Source organism: Apteryx rowi, unplaced genomic scaffold (assembly GCF_003343035.1).
Source record: "Apteryx rowi isolate R43461 unplaced genomic scaffold, aptRow1 scaffold_19, whole genome shotgun sequence".
In the NCBI taxonomy this organism is placed as follows: domain Eukaryota; kingdom Metazoa; phylum Chordata; class Aves; order Apterygiformes; family Apterygidae; genus Apteryx; species Apteryx rowi.
Genome location: NW_020448196.1, coordinates 695834 through 712459, shown reverse-complemented (window position 1 = coordinate 712459; position 16626 = coordinate 695834). Strand labels below are relative to the sequence as shown.

The 16626-nt window shown below is 37.8% G+C and overlaps 1 protein-coding gene across 23 annotated transcripts in view; it reads right to left on the bottom strand.

The window, feature by feature from the left end:
• FER (FER tyrosine kinase) overlaps window positions 1-16626 on the bottom strand; it is a 190023-nt gene that overhangs the window by 154989 nt on the left and 18408 nt on the right. For 18 of the 23 annotated variants that reach the window (XR_003252922.1, XM_026062246.1, XM_026062241.1 and 15 more), the window contains exons 3-5: window positions 15227-15485; window positions 10329-10502; window positions 7369-7468 (exon numbers count right to left, since the gene is read on the bottom strand). Coding sequence is in view for 21 of the 23 variants with exons in the window: in XM_026062246.1 (XP_025918031.1) it covers window positions 7369-7468; window positions 10329-10502; window positions 15227-15433 (481 nt within the window). In the remaining 2 variants the exon portion in view is untranslated. The other 5 variants (XM_026062266.1, XM_026062265.1, XM_026062267.1 and 2 more) reach the window with 5 other exon arrangements.

Below are 16626 nucleotides of genomic sequence, written 5' to 3'. Positions count from 1 at the left end.
AAAGTATTCTGAGAAGGAGGAACAACAGCCAGAACAAGGTGAATATTACTACTTCCTGAATTTCTTAATGACTAGAAAAATAACAAAAGTTGTTGAATAGAAAGTGGAAACTGAGAATCACTTCTAGATCTGATTATATATACATATAAAAATATATAAAAATCAGGCTTAAAATCAGAGAGGTTAGGGTAAAAAAGATCTATAACTAAAAGACAAAAAGGCAGAAGGACAGAGCACTTTAAAGATATTAGAAGTAATAGTTGAAGGACACAAAAGAGATTCATAATGAATTAAAATAACTAATGCATGACAAAGAAGGCTGAAGAATCTTATGCTTTTTTTGCTTAAAAAAGAAATTTGGTAACAATTAACCTAACACAATTTTAAACAGTAAGATAGGTTATAAAAAGTTGAAGCAAGAAACAAAGTGAGTATCTAGCTACATTAGAAGCATTCATACTGTACGACTAGACCAAGTTTGCACTACAGGAGCCGCTAGCTAACAGCGGTACAGACAGGCAGACCTATGCGGTACCCACACCAAACTAGAGCTGAGTAATACCTAACAAATGCAGAACACAGGTGCCCGTATGAAGGAGCTTTACCTGAACCCCAAAGTAAGACCTTCCACACGTGGGTTTTGATTCCTGATAACGACTGACAACCATTACCTTTGTGCTGCTGCTACCCCAAGCCAGCTCATCAGTCCAGCCCCCCGCAGCACTTCAGGCTGTTGGGGTGCCGCAAGGGGTCCTGGTGGGACAGGGCCAGGCCTGGCAGCCCGGGCCCGTCCGGCTCCCCACGAGGGAGCAGGCCCCAGGAGCAGCTAGGGCAGCTGCAGTCCTGGGGAGGGGGGGCATCGGGCACCGCCGCGGGGACGGGGCTGGGCTGAGGCCGGGTGGGCACCCATGGGTTGGGGTGGGTGCCAGGGGGTCCCACGGCTGGGCAGGGCAGTGGCTGGGCTGGGGGGGAGACCCAGGGTGGGCAGGGACAGGGAAGGTTGTTGGTGCCCCCAGGGCCCGGGCACAGACTTCCCCTTTGCTTCTGAACGCTTTCCAGAAGCTCCATTGTACTACGGGCGTTATTGTCTCGCAGTTAACCCTTTCAAATGATAGCACAGCAGGAGGGGAAAGTGGGATTCATACAGGAATATTGTTCTTACAACATCCTCAAAAAAAAAAAAAAAAAAAGAGCAAAACACTAGCCTTTTTGGGTTCAGCCTAGTAGTTACTCCTTCTTCGGTTGTTTGTTCTCCAGCACTCCCTGTTTTAAGGAACCACTGCCTACAGTATCAACAAACAGGTTCTCTGAAACTTGCCGCAATTTCGTGTTTGATTGCTAGTTGAATCATACCTTTGTTTGGCCTTGCAGTCTCCTTCATATTCCTCAAATTACTCATGTAATATTCTTCCTGTTAGATTCATGTTCAGACAGTTTCAACTAAATCTTGTAATTTCTATCCTACTGTACATGGCAGGGCATGATAGCCAGAACGCTGCTCGCAGACTCCTCGGCCTGATCTGTTCTGTCACAGCTTGCAAGGAGAAGAATCAATTACTCTCACACACACATACACGCATATACTTTTCTCTCTCTCTTTTCCTTTCATACTTCAGACCATGGAACACAAGCACTAAACGAATTATTTTCCTCGGGGAATTTTTATAGCCTTTTTTAGCCCATCTCATCCATTATTATTTTATCATTATCTGTCTCGGATATGCAATCAATATTTTTACTTTAAATTACTGCCCAAGGTTCTTAGTATCAATTAGGATATCTTGTCTTAGCTCACAAGAAAGGCCAAGGAGTCTGGTGTCAGATTTTTGGTAATTTTCTCTATAAAACCTTGCTAGGGCATCACGGCATTTGATTTCAGAAAAGTTTAAAATTGAAAATAATATCAGGAGATTATCAGGGCTTTTTTTTTTTTTTTTTGAATGGAGCAACAATCCTCCTTTGATAAAAGACACAAATCTTGAGAGTATGATGGTGTTTCAAACAGAAGGTTATTTTTCCTGTGTTTTTCTTTAGAATCTTTTATTTTTCTAAATATCRCTACTGAACTATAGAGCTGTGTCAAGCATACAGACATGCATGAGAAGTTTACCAAGTTCTAAGAATGCAGTTTTTCAAATAATTTCCCAGAAGTGCCTCTATCTTTTCAGAGACATATTTTTTCAGCATTTCTCATAACAAAGGTAGCGCCTGAATTTTTTGCTGTCTCTACATTTGTTTATTAATAACAAACCTCCCATATAGTCACTTCCTTATTTATTTGAATTCTGGAGACACACATTTTCTCAGACGATTATTTCATTGTGTCTGGAAAATAATGTTCTTTCATACTATTTGCTTGCATTATTCTTCTGAAAACGTTCCCTATACATGTGAATGAGATGAGTAAGACCAGAAGAGACTTTATACTAATACATATTTACACTGATCTACAAAGCACTTTTTATGCAAACTACCTCAATGCAAACTAAGATGGTTTTGGTTATTAGTTCTGTCTCAGGAAGCAAACTCTAAAATCTATTGACCAGCCTGAATTACAGTGCAGTACTCTTAATTAACCTGGGTTTCACAAAACTACATTCACAAAAATGGACAGAATAAAAAGAGTATTTTGGATTTTAATCTCCAAGGTCTTTTTTTTCCCCTTTATTTCTTGCAAGAGACTAACATGAATGTGCTTCTTCCAAAAAAGAAAGTCACCCACTCCCTCCTCCATCCAGTGCATTTCTGAGAAGAGGATAAGGAGTTTTACCTCGGACCTCATCTAACAGATTCATGACTGCAAGCAACAAATAGTTTTCTGATGGGAAAAAACTATTTGTATATACTTACAGACTTCAAGTTTACAGAATACTGAAGACCTAAACTTCTGAGTTAAGAGTTAGTTCAGTAAAGTTATCTGGTTAATGGGTATCAGCAGTTAAGATAAACAAATAAAGTATAAAAGTAACAAAAATAAAAATTATTTCTTATTAATTCAAACATGTTACAGCAGTTAATAAACACCACTAGTAAATTCCCTCAGAAATATGCGTGCTCATCTGTGAGGACTGAGAGCAAATCCAGGGCTGCGTGTCAGTGTTGAGTGGAAACAATACGCCCAAGCTGGTCACAAACTCACTCCACAAAAAGTCAAAGTGACATGTTTTTCTACAGCAGCGCAGGTCAACATGTCACGTTCTATTTACCTTGTTAACTCAGCATCAATGATGTCAGCACAGCACTGTAGACTTAGAGACTGTCATTTTGGCTTGCTCTGTAAGAAGTTTACACAATTTTTTCCTCAATATCATACATCCAAAGTATTTCAGAGGGCTGTCCATTTTATTATGCAAAGACAATCTAATAACAGCTTTTATCTTATATATTGCTCAAAAYGAACCAAGCATGCACTACTGCCCCAATTCTGCAAAGGAAAATGGCATGCAGTCCCAGTATGTACTTTTTACAAAGCCTTCTAACTCATATGGTTTAAAACCAGAACAGACTATTAGAATTAATCTGTTCAGATTCCCAGCTGCTAAAGTATTCCTCATTAGAGAGGCACTGGACTAGATCAGCTTGCTGACTTCACCCTCTCCCAGCTTGCTTTCTGTAACTGCACATAATTCTGTGGGGTTTTTTTTCCCCTTTCTCTTTTCTTTCATTTTAAGACCAAAAAAGTCAAAGAACTGCTTATCATTCAACTCAGTGACACTAACCAGACCGCAAGACACTTGCGGGCTCCACACTCACAGCACAGCCAGCCAGGCTGCCTCTGCTGCTCAGCTGTCTCACTGCTTCCCCAACAGAGCCCAAGCAGAAGCAGTTGCTGGTGGAGGGTTTCCCTCACCTGCTCCAGAGCCACAGTGTCGGTCGCCTTCATCGTCCTCAAGTCCTGAAGAGCACAAATCCTTCCATAACGAAGCTCCCCTCTACTCACGTCAGCAATTACACCCCCACAACCATGACAAACCAATGCTTCATTCCCCACACCGCAAGCATCATCACATTCCTTCCAAGTCCACTAYGTACCAGCAGCATCCAGCTCCTTTTTTCCTTATCATTCCCTAACTACCTACACATAGCACCTGACAAAAAAGCCCCATAGTTTCCTATGCCTCTGCCCTTCATAAAGCAGTTCCCTTTTCCTCACTGAAACGGCTCCCCTGTGCAAAACCTCCAACAGCTGCCCTAAGTCAAGCAAGAACTGTAATTATCCAGTATTATTATTCACTGCTTAGTCCTCATACTTTCTTCACAGGTCCTTTTAGTGTTTTCAGCAACAATTTAGGAGTAACTCCACAGTAAGTCATCAACATGATGATGCTAAGTGACTGTTCTGATATCTGGTGGAAAGTATAGCACGTGGTAATTAAAGCTTTCCTGACAATACGTTGTGATTGCAGGAAAATATTGCAAGAACAAACTACTACTGGAGAAGAACACTTTCAACTGTTTCTAACTTTGCCAGTCTTTACCCTTTTCAGTCAATATCCTCTAAAGCAGGTGTTTAGCTCAGAATATAATTTCAGTTTTAACAACTCAGCCATTCAGAAACAGGAAAACAGTTATTTTCCCAAGTTAAAGAAATGCTTGTACCTCTTTGGTGAGCAGCTCTAGTAAATTCATTCTGTCAGTAAAAGATGGCTTTACTGTTCCACACACAAAAAATGCCAAATTTCATAGTCATTACAAATCATTACACTTGCAAAACAGCAAAATATCAGATCTGTTCCTTTGTGTCACTTGCACAGCGTTTCACGTTGACCAGCTTGTACAGACACTGCGCAAATCTACCAGTAAGTAATTGAGCATACACTCTCTAGTCCAAGGGCACAAAACAAAGTCAAGTTTTCTATGCAGTGGTTGTCCCCTTCTGCTCCAGACAGGTGGGGCCAGACACTGTAATAGATACTCAGTTTGCCACAAAAAAGGAGTCTGTCAAGAGTAGTATTTTAAAAAAGAGGAACTGGGCTGGCTAGATGAGAAACTAGACCTAAATGGAAAAGGAAATCAAAGGAAAACTGGCAGTCTCAAGTTGAACAATGCTTTGGAGAACTGAATTTCACCCCAGTCTCCATTAATAGCTTTAGAACTCAGGCAAGTCATTCGAATCAAGCTTTTACAAAGCATTCATTTCTTTCATAAGACATGCCTCATTTCTGAGAAGTCATTTGGTACTTTGTGTCTAATTTGCAAAAGTGCTAGATGCTCACAGATAATATGAAGCCAAAGTAAGTTGTGCTTTGAACTTAAGATGACCTTTAAAAGGTTCAGTATCAGCTACCCAAATCCAGGGATATTACTTGTGCTATAGATCAAAGGAGTCTCATGATACGTTACATAAATATGACCTTTATCATCCAAACATGTAAGTGACTGAAAGACACATTTGCTGGCAGTATTCCAGTATTACTGAAGGGAAAAATTAGTCCAGATCACAAAAACTAGAAGCCTACCAAATACCACAGAGTATTATATATTTACCCAAGCACTGCTCTTTGAAAGGTACAATTCAGTGAATTTATTTTGAATAGATAGGAAAAGACAGGATTAAATACCTTACCAAATACCAGAAAACAAAAAACAAAAAAAATAGGTGTTTCAAACCCAGACTCAGTTTTCTAAGAAATACACCATTTGGAATACAAAAGCAAATAAATACTAGGCTACTAAAGAGCAGCTGACACCACGTTCCCTGGTAACAAAGATAGTGGATGCCAAGATACTGTCCTTACTATAGCTCTGATATGACTCTAGGCCTGGAAGATGTTCCCAAATACTACAGTCTAGCCCTGGGTGTTAGCAGTAAAAGCATTACTTCTGTAAGTCATTCTTCGGACACCTCTTTAGCAACAAAGATTTATCCTGTTTTAAGTTCTTTCTTATCTGTAACAAAAAGTTAGGACTGCTTATTCTAACAATTTTTGTGCTCATTTAACACATTTCTCATAAGAGCTGATGTCCAAAAATGTCTCCGTCATCCTTTTTTTTGTTTGTTTTGTTTAACAAAATGTTCTTCAGCTTATTTTCAATACTTGGTTATGCCCTCCCACTGTTCTGGTAGGCATTGTTCCTTCCTTGTTTTCAACAATTCTTGAAATCCTGAAAAACTGAACAGGTTTGCCTGTTAAGAAAAAGTATATCTCTTAGTAGCACAGAACTTGAATAAGCACTAGTTACTCAACTAACGTCTGGAATAACGAATCATTACAATTTCATGACTTCCACAACCTGTATACCTCACAAACCAGTTTGACAATTAAAGGGCCCAGAAACCCTGTGAAAATACCATAGCTAAAAAAAAATTACAGCAGCTCAGCTGACCTGCAGTTGATGTACAACTGCAGTGTGTTCATTTATACCATTATAACTACACTAAAATTTGTAAACAACAACATGCCCTCTTGTGGGTGGTGGTGGGGGAAACATAGGACTTCTAATTCTACAGTTCTTGGGAGAAAAACCTGCAGAGTGTCAGAGTTTGTTAACAGAGATTTTACACTAGGATGTTACGGAAAGTAAAATTAAGTATCAACTATAATAATGGAAGACAGATACAAATGTAAGCAGAAAAGAGACAGAAGGTTAAGGAAAACCACAGGAGAAGTGTCTTAAAAACAGCTTTTGTTTGTTGCCTATATAAACAAACATTAATCCAATTATCCGAACCACATAAAAACATTACAGTTGCTGAACAGCCAAAACACTCTTTGATTTCGATGGGAAAGTTTGGTGCATAAGGAATCCAGAACAAGGATCAGAGCTAAAACAGGAAGAAGGGATGAAAAGAACAGCTGAGATCACAGAACCCTGTTATATTTTTGATGTTAGGTACCATATGTTCCTTTGTTAGGTAGCTAGGTGGGTATAAATTTCCAAATAAAAGTAACAGGTAAAAAAAAGCTAGGGGACTACCTGCAATTAAGAACTGGCATGTATTTACATCTTTAAGTGAACATGTACACAAGTCAAAACCTGAAGCTAAACTGTACTAGAGTGTAATTTCCCTTTTTCCACACTGTTTTGTTTTTACATTCACTTGCCAGTTATCACTCTGAATTTTAGACAAATTTGGAAAGAAAATAAACTTTCTCTCAGCATTGATAGCTATTATACTGCACTGTGAATTATAATATAAACAGAATCAAGGACAGTAAGTATCGTTTTAGGCAGTCATCATTTACAATAACACCAAGTATACAGATGACAATTAGCCCATCTTACTTAAGATACTTTATCATTTTTTTATGTTGTAATCAATTGAGTTGCTCAAAATAAAAACATTATCTTGTGTCACTGGAAGAGTTTTAGAACACTTGAAAAAGGCATTAATAAATAGATAAAGTTAACACAAGTCAGTCATACCTTTAGCCACAGCTTCTTTATACTTTTCTTTGGCAGAATTTACTTCTTTTATTAGTTGTCTATAGCTAGATTTTAGTTTCTCCAGTTCTGTCTTTGTGACCTTTAAGAAGGCAGAAACATAAAATGTATTAAAAATACTTATCCTCAACATTAAAAACATCTCAGCATTAGTGAAAGAGAATTACAGGATTTGTTTTCTAAAATAAGGACGTTATCTTTTTTCCACTGGCTTGAAATTATCTTAACAGGTTGTTACATGCTGTAACAAAAGCAAAATCAATAAATGTATGACATGAAATAGAGGAGTGAAACAGATCCCCATTTGCTTTAGTGCAGTACAGTATAATGACAAATGTGTTTAGGAAATTCAGTTTATCATAAACACTACTACATTTTTATCAAAGGAAAAAAAAGTACCAAAAAATTAAATCACAGCAGATGAAAAATTTCTGTACGCTAGAAGGAAGTCTTTTAGAGTCAAAATAAAAGGCAAGAAAAAAGAATTTTTAGATTTAACACTTCATACAAATGGTCTAGAAATAGCAACTGTGTATGAGCCAATCTACCTGTCATGAGACTTAAATCCCTTAAAAGGAAGAGAACAAAAACAAGCACTGTGGAACACAGCACTGAAGGATCTTCTTTCTGATGGAAGAAGCTCCCCTAAACACGACATTTTTGGTCAAGAAATTACAATAATGTTGTCTCTTTCATCCCCAACTTCCATCCACCATGTGACAAAACCAGTGCACTGTGCAGAAATAAAGGCTTGCAGATCATGAAATTTCTAAGAAACTCCAGCTTCTACAACCCCAGCTTCCACAATGCCTAAAAATTGGAATATATATTAAAGAAAATTAAAACCTTGAACAAAAAAGTATTATACATTCACAATGGAAAATCGTAGAAGGAGGAACTTAACTAAATGGAAGTGCTCAGCTCACTGAGTGTGTAGAAAAGGCAGCCCATTCTACAGGAAAAAAAATGCTCTTTGGACAATCTTTCTGTATTATAAAGGAAATCAGACTTGCCATGCAGAAGACTGTTGTTCACAATTCACCCTTTTGTAATGAGGTAAGGTCCAGATTCACAAAGAAAAAAGAACATACAAAATCTGAATGGGAACTGGAATAAACCTGAGGATACAGGCTTTACTACAGATTTGTCAAAAGCACGGTAGTTTATTGTCCTTAAGAGTTTTATCAAAAGATTCATCATCCAGGAGTTCTCTAGAATAAAAAAGGATGATGTACATGCATTTTGCTGAAAGGAAAATACAGGTTTTGCCAGAGTATCCTAAAGATTATGAAMCACACAGACACTCATCTTTACAAGTTTTAGATAATGCCATGGGAAGTAGTATTTTGCTACCGCATCAAACAAAAGCAGAAATAATACGACATAACATGAAAAGAATTGTTTCTGTGACCATTCTGTAAGGGCTCCAGTGACACAAAACCTTTGAACAAACAGAGCCAGCTAACAATGAGGGAGCACAACAAAACTAATCAGAATGCTATTCAAATGCTTCTTAGGAAAACCAGGAAAGGAAAACAAACAAACAAACAAAAAAAACAAATCACACATTTATTAGAGGGTGTGCAAAATAATTGCATGGGCATATGGCCACGATTAAGTAAAGTCAATATGGCTTGTAATGAGACATTTGTGGAGTGTTTAATATGCATTATATTTTGTTGGAAAGGTCTTATTAAAAAAACTATCAATTTGTTAGAATTAACTGATTAGCAGAAAAAACATGTTTTACACAGTTTCTTTTAAAAACAGAGCTCAATTCTCATCAGTCTTGTTTCTGCTATCCTTGTTATTCCTTTCTTGCTTGCTTTCTTTTTCCATTTCTCCATCTCTCTATAGATTTAATCTTTATTATTTCTAATTTATGCCACCACTTTCTCCCCTTCTCCTATTCTGACTATATCTAGATGCACCAATCCGTAAGCAGCTGTAAGTGAATATTTGGCTTGGAAATTTTATCAGGTAAGGCAGCCTACTGACCATGCACCAAAAAGGATGCACTCCCCACAGTCAAAACTTGGGGAAGGGGCCAAGATCCCAGCAGATTATGGAAGCAGCCCTATTACAGACAATATGTTTACCTTAGTATGTTTAGTACTAGTTTAATGTTCTGCTCCTAACCTGCCCAGGAATCTCTTAGTCATCAGTCCTTGATATTTGTATTATATTACTCAGATGTTACATTTGAATTACATTACTCTAAATTTCCCTCTCAACACCAACCACGTTGCTGGAATAAAGAAGAAACACTGCTTTCCTTCTCTCAGTAGAGCTTTCAGACTACCAATCTGATTTTTGACAGGTGCAACTAACCTTCCAGAGCACTTAAATGAAACTGTGATTCCCCTCAGCTTCACTGCCTAGACACAGCACTATCAGTGTCAGCAGGACAACCGACATCATTTTCTATTCCACCATTAGCCCTTGAAGTAACAGAAAAGGCCCTGAAGAGCTCCATCTGCAGACTTAATATTTGGTTTACATTTGATTTATATTTTAGAATAGAGACCAGAATCCCACCCCCACCCAAAACAGTCTGGACTGTCAAGACCACTCATTAAGAAAAGTTTTCAAAGCTGTGGCCCCAAGGATGCCTAAAGTGGGGATGAGAAAAAGCAGAGAGACAGAATACAGAAGTGTCACACACAGTCATGCTCTACTGGAATAAGAGCATTTTCAATGCTATCTGTCCAAACAAATTCATACAGAAGAAAGTTTTGCATCTCCAGCTTGTCAGGTAGCAGGGGAGAGAAAATGTGGAGGAAATAACTAAAATTAAAACTAGACAAAATCTACATACCACAGATCACCACCTGTACATAGCACAAACAAACACAGAAGAACTAAAAAATGCCACCCTCAATATATGATTTTGTAAACATACAAAACTATAATAAATGTATAAAGCACAGTTGAATAAGTACCTTGTACATCTCTGCTTCAATTTGTTGATGAACACCTACATAACTCTTCTTCACTTGCTGCTTATCTTTGATCATCATTGTAAGCCTATGCAAAGGACCAGAATTAAGATCCTCTGCGTGCGTCTTCATTATTTTGCTCAACTGTTCTGTTTGCTGTACCATAAGCAACCAAGACTGGAAAAGAAAGAGGGGGACAGAAAAGCAGTTACTTATTCTGGCTTACAACCAGATAACCAAATAACCAAATGATGAACAGGAACTGTGGGGAAAATGCATCACTGTTTAAAACAACTTAGTAAAATATTTTTACCTGAATGCACTTGAGATCATCTTAAAATAAAGTTCTACCTGCTACAGCAAAACCATCACTTGAACTTATTCACAAAAAAGTATCAGACAAAAATATAATATTGCATGGTGACATTTCAGCACTGTTCCTGTACTCCTGAACACCCTTGAAAGCCGTACAGCCTGTTTTAGATTACATTCTCAATACCTTTSATGATGACGTCCCTGTGTTCTTTGTTTCTTTTCCTAATCATAGTTCCTCTGTTCAAGATGACCTTTCTCCCTTTATTTAAATATCTCATAATAATATGCATTTGAGTTTTTATTGTTTAAGAGGATACTATTCATCAGCTGCTCCATATTAACTGACAGCGTAAGTCTCCAGGCCACCAGGGGCAAAGCATAAGGTACCAACAGCCTAAGAGATAAAAGCAGTAACTCAGCTGTCACAGTAACTGAACTTCTTTCTATACCTAATTTTATTAACTTCCCTGGCCATTCTGTCAGTCAGTTTTCGGGACAGCAAAATATATTCTGGCTTTGAACCTTGCCTAAAGAAAGAACTGCAATGAGAACAGAGAGATTTCCAATATACAACAGATATGGACCTGAAAATAAAGCTCAGATCAAATAAAAATATCTGATACCCTAAAGAACCATGTCACACTTTTTTGATGGGAACATTATTGGATTCCTTGGAGATAATCCACTAACACAGACTGCTATACTACATTTGAAAATTCAGAATGGCTATTTGCAATACTATTTATCAGTTAGGGAAGGCAGTTAGTACACTGATTTTCATAATCTTGCTCTTACTAAAGATAGAAATCCACCTTAAATCATCGAACCTGAGAAATTTCATTTGTTTTGTAGGTTTTGGGTTTTCTCATATCTCATTTTAAACATACATACATATCTCCATCACTACATGACTATGGTAAAAGTCAGATTGGATTTTACAGAATGAAGTGAAAGACAGTTAATCCTTGTATATGTATGAAACTATCTTTAACACTTTTAGTTCCTAGATGCTCCATGGACTGACACAGAGCTATCTTAGATTGCTTGAAAAGTGGTATTGTGAAAGGTCATGGCCTACAGCTTCCTGGCTATTTCTGAAAAACATTTAATTTCTCCATCACAGAACATTTTCCAGATCACATCAGAAGACATATTACAAAGTCTTCTCTTGGAGAAGAGAAGGCTGAGAGGAGATCTTATCAATGTGTACAAGTATCTGAAGGGGGGGGTGTCAAGAGGATGGGACCAGACTCTTTTCAGTGGTGCCCAGCAAGAGGACGCGAGGCAACGGGCACAAACTGAAACACAGGCAATTCCATCTGAACATGAGGAAATACTTTTTCACTGTGAGGGTGACAGAGCACTGGCACAGGTTGCTCAGAGAGGTGGTGGAGTCTCCTTCTCTGGAGATATTCAAAACCCGCCTGGATGCAATCCTGTGCAATGTGCTCTAGGTGACCCTGCTTGAGCAGGGGGGTTGGACTAGATGATCTGCAGAGGTCCCTTCCAACCTCAGCGATTCTGTGATTCTGTGATTCTGTGAAAGTCGTATATGAGAAAAACAATGTTAAACACCTCTGTTAGAGGAGCAGGTCTTGTGGTTATAGATGAGTTCATGAGAGAGCTCCTAGAGGTGAAACTGTAAGAGTTCTGCATTTGATTTTAGGCTGATTTATTATTGATGAGATAAATATTGCTTCGATCAACCCTGAAAAGCACAGCAAAAGCAATCTTTGACAGAACAGATACTCTAAAGAAATACTTAGTTTACAATTCACCAAATGAAACCAAATAAGTCATACACCTTGCAGAAAATTGTTTTTCCATTTAAAAAAATTGTGTGCATCCCCCATTCCTAGTATCTCCCTTTCCACACTGAAAAACATTGGTTAAACAGGATTTCAGTGTTTTGTATGATTATATTTTATCATTTTAAAGTATCAAAAGTTAAAGTGAAAAGCTATAATTGGGGAAAGTCTTCAAAAATTGAGATTTATACAGGATATAGAAAAGCAGTTGGGTGGGGACAGATAGCAGAAAAAGCAAAGCATTTCCTTTCACAGAAAAAAAACCCAACRTAATATATCAAAAGTAATGGAATAAAATATTGTTTGTTTTCACAGTATTTTTTTTTAGACATACAACCACAAAAAATGCTTATAGGAAGTACTTAAAATTCTGCTTTTCTGACATTACTGGTTGCTGCCCTGTGCCTTCCAGCAAGTTTACTGCCTATTCCTTAAAAAAATAGGACACATTTCCCCAAACACCATCTCTCTCAGTGTTCACTCTTGCAGTATACTTAAGAAAATAAAAGCATAAAAAATTAGAGATACTCTCTTTTATTTATTTCTTTATGTCACATAACACCAAAAAATCAAATATATATGCACAGTGTTTTTAATAAAAATAAGAGATGTAAGATTTATGCCCAAAATATCTGGTCAGATTTTGGTTCTGTAAAATGCTATGCCAGAACAAGAGAAAAGGTATCATGAAACAGCAAGTAAATTAGAATGACATGAACAAAGTAATCAAACAATAATTCAGACAACTTAACTGCCCAAACCAGTAAGACAATAATATATTGCTACACAACCTTAATGATGAAATTTCAGGGCAAGCCCATACAAAAGACTTGCCAGTAGCATCTGAATACTTTTGCTGTTATGTAAAGATGTACCTAGATCAGGGGTGGGGTTTGAGAGAAAAATGGCACCTCCTTACAGAAAAAAAGATAAAAGGAGCAAAGGAGCAAAGTAACTCCCTAAAGAACAACCTTGCCCAAACAAAAACAATGTCCAAAGCAAGATTTTAAGATGTGACATGGATGCCGCTCTGCAACCCAAGAAGAAAATGGGTGAAGACACATCCTCAGCTTTTTCAATTTGCTCACACAAAACAGACGTCCACAGCACTGACAAAAAATGTGCTAGACTGAGTTGGCCACCTAAAAGTTAAGGGCTGTAATGCTAAATACACTCATGCCTATTCTCCTTTACTGTCCTAGCCCTAAGCCGTATTCAGTTTCATTGCCTATAAGAACAGCAGGACAGCTTTACCAGCACGTAAGAGCAATTCTACTGGGACAGCAATGGCAAGAATTATTAATCACATCATCAATAAATCTATTCAAAATTTTGGAATCCAACAGTATAAAATACATGGTGTAGAAAGCTTTAAAAATATTTTGACTTCTGCTATTCTTAGGCTAATGAAAATGTTTGAATCTTAGTTTACCAAAATCATAGCTAACAAAACTTATAACAAGCTCTGTATGAGAAACATAACTGGCTGAGAAGCACTCCAAATACACCATCAAAACACACAGATGAAAAAAAGGCAGTGTGTCAAATTAAAAGGCGAGAATTACTGGGGGGAGGGCAACGACAGAATTCGGTATAGCTAAACACTCCGCGGTGCTACTTCTGGGGCATGTGAATCAGCCTAGCTATACCAGTGCAGTTTTTAATTCACACACACCACCACTTCAACCCAGGATAAGTCTAGACAGCTAAAGGACCAGTCGTGTTCCTACTCCTATGCCACGGCTAGCATTCAAGCAGCAACTCCGTAAGCCCAGTAAGTAAAAAACTGCTTTGTCTAAAACTTAACCTGACCAAGAAAGGGTGTTGTCCTGCAGAGCAGGAGATCAGGATTTATGTCAGACTGAAGTGGCTTGTAACCACTGCTACAGCAAAAGGGCCACAAATTGAATAAGCCATTAAAACAGAATTGTTTTCTTTAGTCAGGAGGGAATCCAAGTCAGGAGTGAGGCTAACCAACAGGTTAAATAGGGAAGCTTGCTTCATCATTACCTTTGTTGTACTTCCTCTAAATCCAGTGATTAATTTTTTGGGGGGAGGACAGCCTTACCTTCATAAAAAGTCAAGACAGTCATTTTACACTGGATATAAAACTATGCTTAAACAACTTACAATTATGAGAAACAACCTGAATTAATGTTTTGTTTTTACAATACATACTATGGTGTGAATAACAGTTGGAATGCTAGGCTCTGTCTTGGTTTCCTGGCATTTTTCTATTTCTGTCACAAATTCTGTATAACATAAACAATAGTTCCTATTTAACTGTTTTAAAAGAAAAGCTTACTGTAGCCTACTCTGTTTTCCAAATACTAAAAAAAAGCAGCTGGTTCAACCCAGGAACCTAAAATACTGAAGATCGTAATTCAGAATTCTGGTTATTTTACTGTTCTTAAAGCAAGAATGGAGCTCGACTTCTGCATATTCCCCTGAGGGACTAAAAGGAGCTCATTTTAAACTGCCAACAGTAAGTCTCAAGAAGCTGAATCAATAGGAATCCAACAGACACACTATTTTGAGCTGGGCCAGTTACCATTCCATTTTCCTTTATTTAAAGTAGACAGAATACAAGACACAATCACTTGGCAAAGCATCCAGGAGAGAAATATTTATTGTGACACACTTCAGCAGCTCATTTTAAAATAAAAAAGTAACTGTACTTACAAAAAATGGACAAGAAACCCAAACAAACCAAAATACCCCACCCCAAATACTATTGATTTCTAAGGATATTCCAAATTCAAAATACTTTCTTCTTACCTTGGACACATTGCTGATATAATCCAGTTGACAAGTGCTCTCTTTATCTACCTGATTACAAAGATTCTGTAAGGTGGAGGCATACTCTTTATCACTTTTTACTCGCATGACCATAAATTTCTTCACTGTTTCGAGCAGTCGTAGTTCCCAGTCTTGCAGTTTTAATAAAGCATCATGAGAATACTTCAGGTCACTTCCAAACCCCATTTTTTAAGGCACTATATACTGTACAGGTGACAAGATAGCCTCTTTACCACATCTGAAAGCAGAACAAGATTCATGAGAAACAAACATACAGAAAGAAAAACTCGGTGTGTTACAAGGAGCACCTATTAATGTCTAAACTCTGAAGTAACATAACCATAAGATTGAGCACAACTGTACATATACCACCTGGATACAAACTGGAAGGAAGGTCAGCACGCTGGTTAGGACAGCAATCTAGGATTGGAAGAGATCTCAGGTCCTACATGTTGCTTTGGATTGAAAGTTTAATCCCAGTTTGTGTCCATCAGTTTCGCATCTGTTACACAGCATTATAATAGTATCTCCCCAACTCAAAGCGGAGTTATGAGGGAACACATGGAAGCCCCTAAGACAGACATGAGAGACCAATCCACATATTTAATCAAATCAATAAATACAAGGTAACAGTATCTCCAGACAAGAACTCCCAACTGCATCACTCCTAATGACCCCAAATATTTGATTTCCCTGTATACCGTCCTGAGAGCAAAGAGAAATCTACAGAAGCCATCAGCTCTGAGACACTGCATCTCTGTCTGGGAAATCGATAACCGGAATATGACTAGCTAGTTTGTTCCTAACTACTCAAAATACACTGAATATGAGAAAATAACTCAAATCAGATTCCCCATGCGACCTTATGTTACTCCCCCTCAGGTCATGACAGTTCTTAATTTCATACTACTTCCCCCCAAGGCAGCCCAGTCTCATTGCACAAAATGGATATTTGATAACCAGATAATAAATATTGAATAAATATTGAAATTTATTCTTATGAAATACTATAGCCCAACCTCAGGTCAAAGACACGTCTGAGCTTGCTTTAAAACACCTGCCTCTTTTACCAATAAACTGCAACCACATCATAAAACAGTTGAGCCCACACACGAGTAATTTCCACAGACCTGCATAGGTTTTGTACTGTGGGCTGAACACCCATTTTCTGTGTATTCATCAAAAACCTGTTCCTATACTAATCAGCTTCAAATTAGGTGACATAAACTTATATGAACTACAGTTACACCACTGGACCACAGCACAGACATACCCTGTACATTGCTTGTTCACCAATTCCCACGTTCCAGCCAAGCCTTAGTTTTGTTGAACTCACAAGGACTAATTTCTTCATAGGCATTTAGCTGGCACTTAATTTA